Genomic DNA, 12,195 nt, shown 5'->3' on the forward strand with positions numbered 1-12,195 from the left:
ATTTAATGGAATTAAAATAAATTCAGATAAAATGTAGAAGCAATCATTATATAATAATAATAATTTATAATTATTAGTTATTAAATTATACTATAAAAAAACACTATCCTTTGCATAAAAAATAAATCACATAGAAACAAAGTAAAAAATATATATATTTATAATTTTGAGTCAATCATTAAATAATGTTGTAATACTAGGAATAGAGATAATAAAATAGATGGAAGAAAATAATAATTAGCATAATATAATTCATTTAAGATTTTTTTTGAAAAATATAAAATATTAAATTATTGTAAGTTAATATCATAAATAAATGAAAATAATTCAAGGTTAAAAATAAAGTATCTCAGTATATAATAAACTAATTTACAATTATTAGTTGTTGAATATATTATTAATAATTTTCCTAGAAATAAAGTCATAGTGTATATTTATAATTTTATATACATTTGAAAATTATATTTCCATGCAGATATCATTATCTAGACATGTGTTCTAAAAGTGTAAGTAAAATAAAAATAAAAATTAAGAAGTTATTAAATTTGATTTGTTTTTTGGTTTTTAAGTATTTTTGTTAAATATTTAATTGTTTCAATCAACATTAAATACAATATAATAATTAATTACTATGCAAAATAATATTATTTAAACATCATTTTGTAATTTTTGATATTTCTTATAAAAAAATGTCACTAACATTAAAATGAACAAAGTTAATTAAGAAGTAATAAATTCTACTCTATGTTACAGTACTTAAAAAATCACAAAATATCTTACAATGATTATATAGTTTGTATATTTTAATCTTGATATTTTATTATAAATTCCAATGACCAGCATTTATTTTTCCTAAGGATGACTATTATCCTCATATCTTGTAATACCCGCGACAATATTTACAAATAGTTAGAATAATATCCGCTCACTACGAAGCACATGCAAGTTTAAAACGAGATGGGGAGTGGTGTGACATATGACGATACGAGTACTACGGTACCCAATTCTCCTATATATATATATATATATATATATATATATATATATATATATATATATATATATATATATATATATATATATATATATATATATATATATATATAAATTTCTATCTATATATCTATATATATATATATATATATATATATATATATATATATATATATATATATATATATATATATATATATATATATATATATATATATATATATATATATATAATAATAATAATAATAATAATAATAATTTAATTAAAATATCCTATCTATCTATCTATCTATATATATATATATATATATATATATTGATAATTATATATTTTAATAATTAGTTTAATTACTAAAACATAATTTTGATTATTGAATCATATTCTTTTAAAATCAATAATATATATTCTTTATAATTTTGAATATTTTCTCTTTTCTTACTTTTAGATTCAATTTTAGTTAAATACGAATAAGTTTTTTCATAAACGTAAAACATTTCCCCCCTCAAACATGGTTTAATATTTTAATTTATTTTATTACATATTTTATCAGATTTTTTTTTTAAAATAGCTGCATAAATCATAATGGACACATCCTTATTTTTCAGTAGAAAAAAGTCATTAATATTACAGCAAAAATTTTAGACATGATAAAAACAAGTAATACTCCAATAGTGAAGGAAACCCAATTACAACGATATTTTTAACGTCATTGTCCCATATTGCTTGCCTGACAACAAATTCAAAGTCGTTGCTTTGAATGGTACGTAAAACAAGAAAACAGTTACTTATAGTTATATTCTAACACTCGAGAAGGTGAATGTTTTTATTGCCCACAGTAGTCATATTATTTGATTATAAAATTGCTAATAATAGACAGGTGCAAACGAAGTTGGTTCTAGTTATAACCCTTTTGAGTAGAAATGAATGACTCTTGTTGAACAAAGATCTCAACCTTTGTGGCTTTATAAAGACCGAAGTCAATGGCCTATAGCCCTGCCACACAACAAAGCATTACTTGGTATTGGGTACTCATCCCTCCAAGAATTGGCAGGGGAATAAACACCAAGATAAAATTGTTGCCCTAAATACTGACGAGCCCAGTTCTCTGATCTCACATTCCACATTCCCACATTGTCCAAAGGCATGTATACTGCAGTCCATGACTTGGGATATACCTGTGAAAGTATAGTATAACATCAAAACACAAGACAAATGCATATTTTTTCACTCACAACTTTACCACGAGAAATGTTTGATAAATATCCAATGTGCTATCCAACACTTAGGAAGAGAAGAAAAAAAATATAAATATAATAAGATTTCTGATATAATAAGAAAAAATAAATAGAAAAGAAAAGAAATATTAATAATATGTTTAAAATAAAAAATAATTTGTATATCATTATTCTTTTCACCACATGACAAACTTAAATGTTAAATATTATCCTACGTCAAAAGTTTAGTTAATCATTTTAATATCAATAGTCTATACTTAAAATTCTTCGTTTTAAGTCTATATGAACAATTTTTTGTTTTAGTCTCTATATAATTAATTTTGTGGCAGGTAGTGTAAAACTACCACAAAATAAAGGCATAGAACGAAAAGTTGGTACAATTATAGGAATCAAATTAAACCACAACAAAATAATTTATCTGCATGCATATACCTGAACTGTGCAACGAGAGATTGTGTCTCTCAAATTGTAATTTGACCTGCTTGAAGTTGACCATTGGCCTCCATCCATTCTGAAAATATAGACATCATAAAAATGTGACATTACTATGAAGGAGGAAAAAAGTGACAGAACTCTTCATTAGCACCACACGTCCACACATGCAGCTGAAACATTTTATTGTGAAGAGAAAATTAATGAACTCTATGTTTTACTATGGAGTTGCATTTGGAGGAACTTACCCAACAACATAGAAGTGGTGGCCATCAACGTGCCATGACTGGACAGTGTCTTCAGGATTCTCAAACACGATCTCCGCGTAACCTCGGAAATCGGCAGCCATGACAGAAGTCTGGAGGTAACAGTCACTGCCAGTAGGGTTCTCTGGGATGCTTCCAAGGTTGAACACTCCTGGGATCTTGAAGTAATCAGCCAGTTTAAGCGGTGTATCAGCAGGGATGAAGGAAACACTATTGACAGCATATCTCTGCTTGCCATTGATAATTCCTGCAGAATTTTGAAGTCTAACTGTACGAGTTGTGTTTATCAAACCATAATGGTAGGATCCTTGTGGATTAGGCCTTGGTCCACTTGCTGTCAGATTCCTCCTGGTTTAATTTGTTACATTTTGTAGTAAGTATGATATATTGGAGTTTTTTTTTTTTTTTTAAATAATAATAAGAACTTGATTTAAATACACCATTAATATAAATGTTTTTTATACTGTCATCTAATTATAGATTGTTAAGTATGGTTAAATAGTTAACTTCTATAATAAGTTAATAACCACTTTACAAGTTATATTTAAAATACCACATAAATTTTTTTACACTTTACAATTTTGCTTAATCTTGTTGTCATCTTAATATAGTTCTTGGCCATGGAATTAGACGATTATATTTCAAATACAATATCAATATAATTTGGTTGTGATTTGTGAAGCTAGAGAGAGTTCATATGTGTATGAAAGAGTTTATGTCATCTGACACCGCATGTATCAGTTAACTTTTGACTATGAATCAAAGTGGTACCTGAGAGAGCGAGCTTGGTCAAGAGACCAATCAATTTGAGTAGTTGGACCTCCTGGGGGAGGACTAGAAACACTTGTAGGTGAGTTACTGTAATGAAGAATGGAGGTAGCAGTCAACACTTGGGAGGTGAAACGTGTTGAGACCACAATATAATAGTCTTGAGGTGGTTGATCAGCAGTTACTAACACCGAGTAACTCTGCCCCAAATGAATGTCAAGGGAATCATAAGTGTTTTGGAGAGTATGGATTCCTTCCACCTCAACTAGCAGCATCTTATGCCCTTGGATTCTGAAATTGATGGAAGTTGTGAGCCCAACGTTTGATATCCTGAATCTGTAAGTCTTGCCTGCACAACAAGCAAGTAGTACATTGTAATTGGCATTCCCCATTATAGCTTCAGCTTTCAAGTAAACACAATGCTTGTAGTTGTACTATACCTTGATCCACTGTGAATGCGTAAGCATTGGAACCACGACCATTGATGATAAGGCCATCAGGGAAAGGAAGATCACTTCCCCCATCTAGAATGGCCCTCAGATCCTGCAAGAAAAAATACAAATATACTCATAGTTTAGGTTCCTGAGGCTTGGAAGATGACTTCCTTCTTTTTCAGGTTGTAATTGTAACAATTGGCCAAGAAAAAAGATTTCTTTTTGATTGTTACACCAAATATAGGAATATGTCTTTTTTCTTACAATGTTTTCCACTAAAATTTAGACCCTGTTTGGATACCAAGGTAGAAGTGTTTTTGAGAGTTTTTCAAAACTTTTTTCCTGGAAAAAACTGTATATTTTCAGTAGAGAAATGCTCTAAAACACTTGTGACTTGTATCCAAAGAGACCAACTTTCCACACCAAACCCCATAAAATACAGAAAGAGTAACCCCATCCATTATACACCTCTCGTTTTTCTTTCTCTTTTTGTCATATGATCACATCACCTATTATATCAATCACTTGTCTCTCTTTTCATCCTATTTCTCTAATAGTTGCATACATCCAAGAGATGTGAACCCATTTTTTTTTTTTTGCTAAAACCAATGTAACCTTGTTACAACACATGCAACAAAAGACCAACAGAAACTATGCAAATCAAGGTACTTACAGTGTGATTTCTCTTGTACCAGTCTCCAGCCAATATGGTGAAATCTCCTGCTGGAGGAGGAAAAGGCACAGGAATCACTGAGCGGCTAGCAATTTTGAATCCACCATAACCCCCTGCTGCCTTATGGAATGCAAGGGAAGGAAAGTAGAAGTAGCTACCAATCTGATCCTTCACTTGAAGAACATAAGTGAAGTTCTTCCCTGGTGGAATAGGACAGTTAGTACCATACACTCCATCCTGCCATGAATTCCTCCTCTGCTGCACCCCATTCCTATACACAAAACAATGACACCATGTTAACATTAGTTTAACATTAAATTCAGGACTCAAATAATATTGAACTCAGCAAGAAAGTCACCACAAAAAGAAACTAACCAGGAGATAAGAAAAGGTTCATCCAAACTATTGAAAACATGAAGGATCAAGTTATCATTGGTCACAGATTCGATCTGTGGCCCTGGAAACTGCCCGTTTATCAATATTCCCTGCCATTTCATTGACCAAATATTCATTACATTCATTTGCAAAACAAAAAGTGAAGAAGAAGAACAAGGGTTTATTAGAACAATACATTATACATAAAAGAAAAAGAAAACAAAGTACCTGTTGTTTCATCCCAAGAGGATAGATGTCTCCATAGGTGACATTCCAAGTGTAGAATCTATAAGGGTCCTCCCCACTTGCACATGTAACCAATAACACTACTAACAATAGAGAGTTCAATATCCTGGAGTAACTCATTCTCCCAATCTCTCTCTTAACTCTAATCTAAGATGTAGCTAGAAGTATGGGAAAATGATCCTCCGTTTCAGTTTCACCTTTTTTCTAAGTGTTTGAATCGAAACTAAAGAAGTTGGCAACTTCTCCTTTTTGTTTGAATAATAATAATAATAACTACTAGCTTTTATTTTTTTCTTTGTGCAAAGTGGTAACTTGCTGACACGGCTACACTTTCCTTTACACTTGGTTTGGATTTGGAGGTTTCGCTACCCGGATAAGATGAGGTAATGTTGTGTCGGTGCGGGGAGAGAGAGGATTTCTTCAACAGAAAGAAAAGATCAGTTACTACCTCTTTTCATGGATGTTTGTGAAATAGTGTTATCTAATGCAAATGCATGAGCTGTATCCATTTCAGTAGCATCAAAAAGAGTGTGAGTGTGTCTATCTGCACTGCCAAGTTATTGACACCTTTATGGGTTTCTAAGACTTACTTCCTCCCACCTTAATTCATGTCCTTCAAAAAATTTAAAGTAAAAATGATTTTATTCAAATTGAAACTTATATTGTTCATAATTTTTTTGTTATTCTATGATTTACATACTAAATATTTTTTTTTTAATTTCTTAACTAATGCACTAAGGATATCGATTAACAAGACCTTGAAAATAATATGTTATATAAATATTATGTTTGACAAAATTAACTAGAAATTAAAAAGCTAACTTATTAAATTATAAGTATTGAATAAATCTAGTTATTAAAGTAGTTAAAAAATATAAAATAATAGAAAAATAATAAAATTATAATTTATTTAAAAATTATAGCTAAAAAATTAGATAAATATATTGAAAATACAAATGAAAGAAAATATAAAAAAATGAAAAAATAAAAGTTAATGTTTTAAAAAATATTAAAAATTATTAAGAAGCTATTAAAAAAATTTATTTACCAACCGTTAATTTAACTTTTAAGCTAATAAAAAAAGTTAAAAACTAAACATAACGAAAGTGATAATCTATTTTTTTATATGCGTTCATAATTTCTTCCCTTCAAAAATGCATTGTAATATCTGGCTTATGTCCATGAAAATAGTCCAATGGGCTATTCATTATCTCAACAAATATTACATGTTTTGTACGTGAATACTAGATAATCTTCCCCAAATACAAATCCAATTAATATCTCCCAACTTAAAGAGTTGTAAGGAATGATAAATAATTACTTCTCACTTTACAAGAGATTCTCCGCAACTCAAATAACTTCTCACACTTGTGTATTCCTACTTAAAATGCATCAACTCTTCATGAGACCTCCTTTATAAAATCATAAAACGAGACCTTTTCTAAAAGCAGATAAAGTGCATATTAGTGGCTTCTCACCCTTGATCGTAAGCTCGTCCATAAGTCAAAAAGTAATCAATAACCTAGCAATTGCTCGTGCATTGAAAGTATGAGCATAATATAATTATACTTCTTTATTTTATTTTCAAAATTTAAATCGATAGTTCCCACAGATCTATTGATGCGTGCGTGTAAAAGAAAAAGAGAAAGCAATAAAATAACATTGAATCATGTTTGAAGTGAACAATTAATACAGAAATCACATGACTCATAATATTATATAATTAAAACACAAGCAAGAATTTCAACGTACGTTCATCAAACTTTCTCACATCTTAATAATCTACTCATACTACAAGCACATAAACTTCAATTTATTACATTTTTCTGCAAAGCTATAACTCATCGGTACTATTACATTGATGGAATGAAAAAAAGAGACTTAAGCTGTAATCAGCAAATTATATGATTAAAATAGTGTCAAATTTTGAAGTTGCCAAGGGGAACTTTCTTTAGCAGTACAAGAACTCAGATCTCATGCCCTATAACAGGAAATGATTAAAAAGAGAAAAGACTATGTATTGATATGTAAAAAGTTTTACACATTTATCCAATCCAATCACAATCCATCATGTATGATAAATTTATTGATTTTTAAAAGATTTATTTTAGAGTAATTTAAACAGTGATTTGTGATTGAAGATAGTGTAAACCTATTTTACATTGTCAATGCATAAACATTAAACCCATGATTAAAATAGAGTCAAATTTTGAAGTTGCCAAGGGAAACTCTCTTCAGCAGTAGAATAACTCAGGATCTCATACGATATAACAGGAAATGATTAAAATAGTGTAAAATTTTGAAGTATCCAAGGGGAACTCTCTTCGGAAGTACAAGAACTCAGGATCTCATACTTAGGCTATAACAGCATATGATTAAAACCGGGTAAAATTTTGAAGTATCAAAGGGGAACTCTCTTCAGTAGTGTACAAGAACTCAGGACCTCGTTGAAGCAAATTTTTGTGTAGGAAGCAGCAGCAAGTACTTGATGGTTTAAGATCCTTGTCCCTGACAAAGAGGGTGCATTAATTAATTTGATTATGACCATCATCTTTTAGGAGCTTTAATATATAAAAGCCATCAATGAGGTCTGTGTGCTGGCAAAGTAACATATCTGTGAAAATAATAACAGTTTTGTGCAACAAGGGTGCTCTCATTTTCTGAGTGTTCAGCTCCTTATTCATTTCAACTGTGGCCTTCCCTGCCATGAGCAAACTATCCATCAGCTTTACAACTTGTTTAGCATAAGATACTGCCGCAGCCTGTGTATATAGCAAAATTGTAAAATAAAGTTAGGTTGTCAACAAAAGATGAATCACCAGAAAATTAACAGCTCATATACATAGTTGGCTTAAATATGTTTGTGTTCATGTAATGTAAGCATTTTATGATTTTAGTCCTTATAACTTTTTTTTTGTGGTTTTGATCTCTATAAAATTCTATTTTAAGGTTTAGTTCTTGGTATTATTAGTTCTTATAAAATTGTAAAAATTTAATATAGGCCTTTATAAGATATTTATTTTAGTCCCTATTATTTAAGAAACATGATATTTGTTCTTCAATACACAATTGCCACGTCATCAGCAAACAACTGCCATAGACTAAAACCATAAAACAAAGTTTCAGAAACAAAAGTGGACAATTTTTTTTTATAAAAACTAAAACCATAAAACTGATATATTATAAGACAAGAAACATATTTAAGCCATGCACATCACACCAACAAGTTATTTACCTGAAAGAAGCAATGCCAAAATGCATAAGAAGTGAAGCAGTGGTTGATAATTGCATTACATGCAACTTCATAGTTTTGAGCATGAGCAACATGCATCTTCAACTGTTGCTTAGTATGTTCTTTGTGAGGGGCAGGGTCCTCAATCTCATCATTGAGATACTTGGTGCTTTGTTGATCTTTATTAAGTCGGCTGAAATGTCAAGTATTAGGACAGCAGCATTCAATTGTAACATTTTTTGCCCGTGAACAAACTACAGAAGAACACATTCATGGCTCTAAGGTTCATGTCCTTGCAAATTTTATATGCAAATTTGTCCCATTTTACCATACTACCAACACCTCCATCCACCTATCCATCTTGTCACAAGTAATTTGTAAGTTGTAACATAAGAACCTTAGAGCGTGCTAATGAAATGAGTTATTTTAATTTTAGCACTGCCTAAATGGCCGAATCTCAATATCATGAACGATAAAGGGCTTTTGTATTAGACTGCGGGGCACTGCTAGTACATCCAGCAATTTTACATTTTTTCCATTTTATCCTTTGGTAAAAGGATAGGCTTACGGATCATATAAGTCCAATCTGAAAGTCTTTTAAAATTTTTTTTTTCAAAAATATTTGTGACGAATTAATTTAAAATTAATGGTCCAAGTAAGAACTAAATATGTGACTTTCAGGTTATTAGTACAAAGCTCTAATCAACCAAGCTAATAAGTCAATTACATTATAAATAAATAATGTTGTTATACATAACGCTAAAATTTCTAATGTATATTTAATGCGCATGTAAATTTAAATAATAAATTTTGATATAACTCATACGAATTATTTAATTTGTATATTATTTTATAAATAAAAAATATTTACTATTAAAAAATTTAATATATTAAATAAAAAATATTAAATTTATTAATATATTAAATTTTTTAATAGTAAATATTTTTTATTTATAAAAAAATATACAGATTAAATAATTCGTATGAATTATATCAAAATTAATTGTCACAAAATTTATTGTTTAAATTTACATGGCATTAAATATACATTAGAAATTTTAGTGTTATGTATAGCAACATTATTTATTTTATAATATAATTGGCTTATTAGCTTGGTTGGTTAGAGCGTTGTGATCTTTTGAAAAAAAAATTTTAAAAAAAACTTTCAAATTGGGCTTATACGAATCAACTGATCCGTAAGTCTCTGATCCGTATGAGGCCCACAGATCAACTCATACGGATCAACTGATCCGTATCCTTTTATGAAAGGGTAAAATGAGAAAAATGCAAAATTGCTGGGTGTACCAGTAATTTCGCTGGTGCGTGTAGCAGTACCCTAGACTACGTACTAGTGGCTCAGTACCTGTGTTTGGGCCCAAAGCCCATCATGAAGGCATTTCCGTTCCCTGATGAGTTACATCTTCATTCCACTGTACAAATGACAAACCCACATGTAAATTATAAAAAAAAACGCCATTAACGCTGATTTCCCCATTTTTAAATTTTTTTTTCTGAAGCACTAATAAATTATGCCAGCGCAACCATTTTCTTCTTTAAGAAACAAACATCCCTTTCATGGTTGAAAACAGTCCAAATTATAAACTATTATATTATTGCCACCGGTTAGGTACATGTTTTAATTTGTTACTAGATTAATTATATAAAAAGAAAAATTATCAATTGGAGGTAACGTGTCGCCGCCAATAAAGCGGCCACTGCCAGCATTAGAAATTTTGAAGATTCACGTATAACATATATATACACTTGGCACAAAGTAATTGGAAATGGGGGTTTTCAGTTTCCATCTATCGAAGTTAAGATCTTCTATATTTCAACATGTTATATTCAACTACACAAGTTCTGCTCAGTTTACATTGGCTAATTTTATGATAATAAATCAGTCTTGGAGACTTTAAACCTGAAAAACATTAGTCAATAGCGTTTCCGTACGCAAAATCTACAACCCACCAATGATAATAAACGCATCCTTATGCGTTTGATTGTTGATGGATCTTTTAATTGAAAACTACCATTTAAATTATGGGAGAATGTCTTGGTTTATTTACTGCTTTATTTCATTATTTCCGACATAGATTATACATCTAGTGTAATTCGCCGCAGATCATAACAAATAAAGTAATAAAAGGTAATAGTATTCTTTAAAAGGAATTCCTGCTGTATGATTTTGAAAAAATAATAAATTAAAAACGTTTTTCATTGGCATACACACAGACGAAGGAATAGAAAAGACCTTCCTTGAGAGGTCCATTTAATGTACAACACACAATCCAATTGCATGGATTTAGCATATGGAAAAGAATATTCATAGAATCATAGAAAAAAGTAGCATATAAAAAGTACCTGAAAGCAACGGATATTAGGTTGTCTAGTTTGTAATGGATTGAGATCAAAACCTTGGAGGAACACTGCAAACTATAATGGACCAAGAGAACCTATCCAACAAAGCCGTACCAACAGATCAAACAAGATTTAATTTCTTCCATCAAAACACTTCCTAAGAACAATATCTAAATTACACCCATCAACACCAATAGATAAAAGTTTGCAACTTTGTAGTTCTAATACGTCTAAAGTGTTGTGATGAAAAGATCTGTCATTTTTTCTCCAGCTATGAAAAAGAAACAGCTTAAAACATAGCATTTCAGTTAAACACAAACTTAATTAATTAGTATCTTGCACTTGTTAGATAATAAGAACCAAAAAAGGAAAGTTCCTTTAAGTTTAAAGATGAAGCATATCTGCACACATGAATCATAGATGATAGAATAATGAAGAAGAAGAGAGAAGCGTACCAATGAGGGAAGTGGATGGAAGGAAAAGCCACAGTCAAGTTTAATTATGATCACGGAAATAAAGTGGTTGTTGGTACTTGTCCCATAGAGATCGATCATTGTTTCCCTCACTTATAAAAGAGACTTAGGTCTTAAATAATCATAATGTCGGAAAATGAAAAAAAGAAAAAAAGAAGAGGGAAAGGTGCTAGTGTATTACTCTCACTGAACCTGGACGAATACTGGGGAACATTACAGCAGTAAAAAAGTTTGGTATAGGCACGCCGCATCTGTCTACTGTTTTTAGGAAAAGAACAAAGCATAAAAGTAGAGAGCATCGCCATCGTTCACAATGCATCTTTTTTTTCTTTTCAAAATTATAAATTTGATCCCTTATTTATTTCAGAATTCAATTTTGGTCTTCCAATAATTTAATTAACAAATTTAGTTTTCTTATTTATTCAATTTCCTTATTTCTGTCTCCAACCCCAAAATTAAAATTGTTTACCTTGACCGTCACGTGTCATACTTTTATTGTATCTTGACCGTCATGTGTCATGATTTTATTGGATGTAGACATTAATTAGATGCACAAAATTAACGTCTAATAAACGCACGACACGTGACAGTCAACGTCTAATAAAATTGTGACACGTAACGATCAACATTGACAAATAACAATTAACGTCCAATTTAGGGTTGAAGACTTAAATAACGGGAATGTAAAAAATTGAAGACTAAATTCGTG

At 30.2% G+C, this 12,195-nt stretch overlaps 2 protein-coding genes across 2 annotated transcripts; both read right to left on the reverse strand.

Annotated features, from left to right (window-relative positions):
* Positions 1 to 1,814: 1,814 nt before the first annotated feature.
* Positions 1,815 to 5,959, reverse strand: LOC100791301 (L-ascorbate oxidase homolog). Its single transcript, XM_003540247.5, has 8 exons — positions 5,406 to 5,959; positions 5,178 to 5,287; positions 4,803 to 5,073; positions 4,136 to 4,238; positions 3,699 to 4,044; positions 2,910 to 3,275; positions 2,662 to 2,740; positions 1,815 to 2,169 (listed from the first exon to the last, which is right to left on the reverse strand). Exons 1-8 carry the CDS (start codon positions 5,541 to 5,543, stop codon positions 1,972 to 1,974), a joined length of 1,611 nt encoding a protein of 536 aa, XP_003540295.1. The 5' UTR covers positions 5,544 to 5,959; the 3' UTR covers positions 1,815 to 1,971.
* A 1,607-nt stretch (positions 5,960 to 7,566) lies between these two features.
* Positions 7,567 to 11,577, reverse strand: LOC100500205 (uncharacterized). The gene is made up of 5 exons (NM_001251534.2): positions 11,469 to 11,577; positions 11,017 to 11,108; positions 10,019 to 10,085; positions 8,659 to 8,848; positions 7,567 to 8,185 (listed from the first exon to the last, which is right to left on the reverse strand). Exons 3-5 carry the CDS (start codon positions 10,042 to 10,044, stop codon positions 7,949 to 7,951), a joined length of 453 nt encoding a protein of 150 aa, NP_001238463.1. The 5' UTR covers positions 10,045 to 10,085; positions 11,017 to 11,108; positions 11,469 to 11,577; the 3' UTR covers positions 7,567 to 7,948.
* Between the last annotated feature and the right edge of the window lie 618 nt (positions 11,578 to 12,195).

This window comes from Glycine max, chromosome 12 (assembly GCF_000004515.6).
Source record: "Glycine max cultivar Williams 82 chromosome 12, Glycine_max_v4.0, whole genome shotgun sequence".
Lineage (NCBI taxonomy): Eukaryota > Viridiplantae > Streptophyta > Magnoliopsida > Fabales > Fabaceae > Glycine > Glycine max.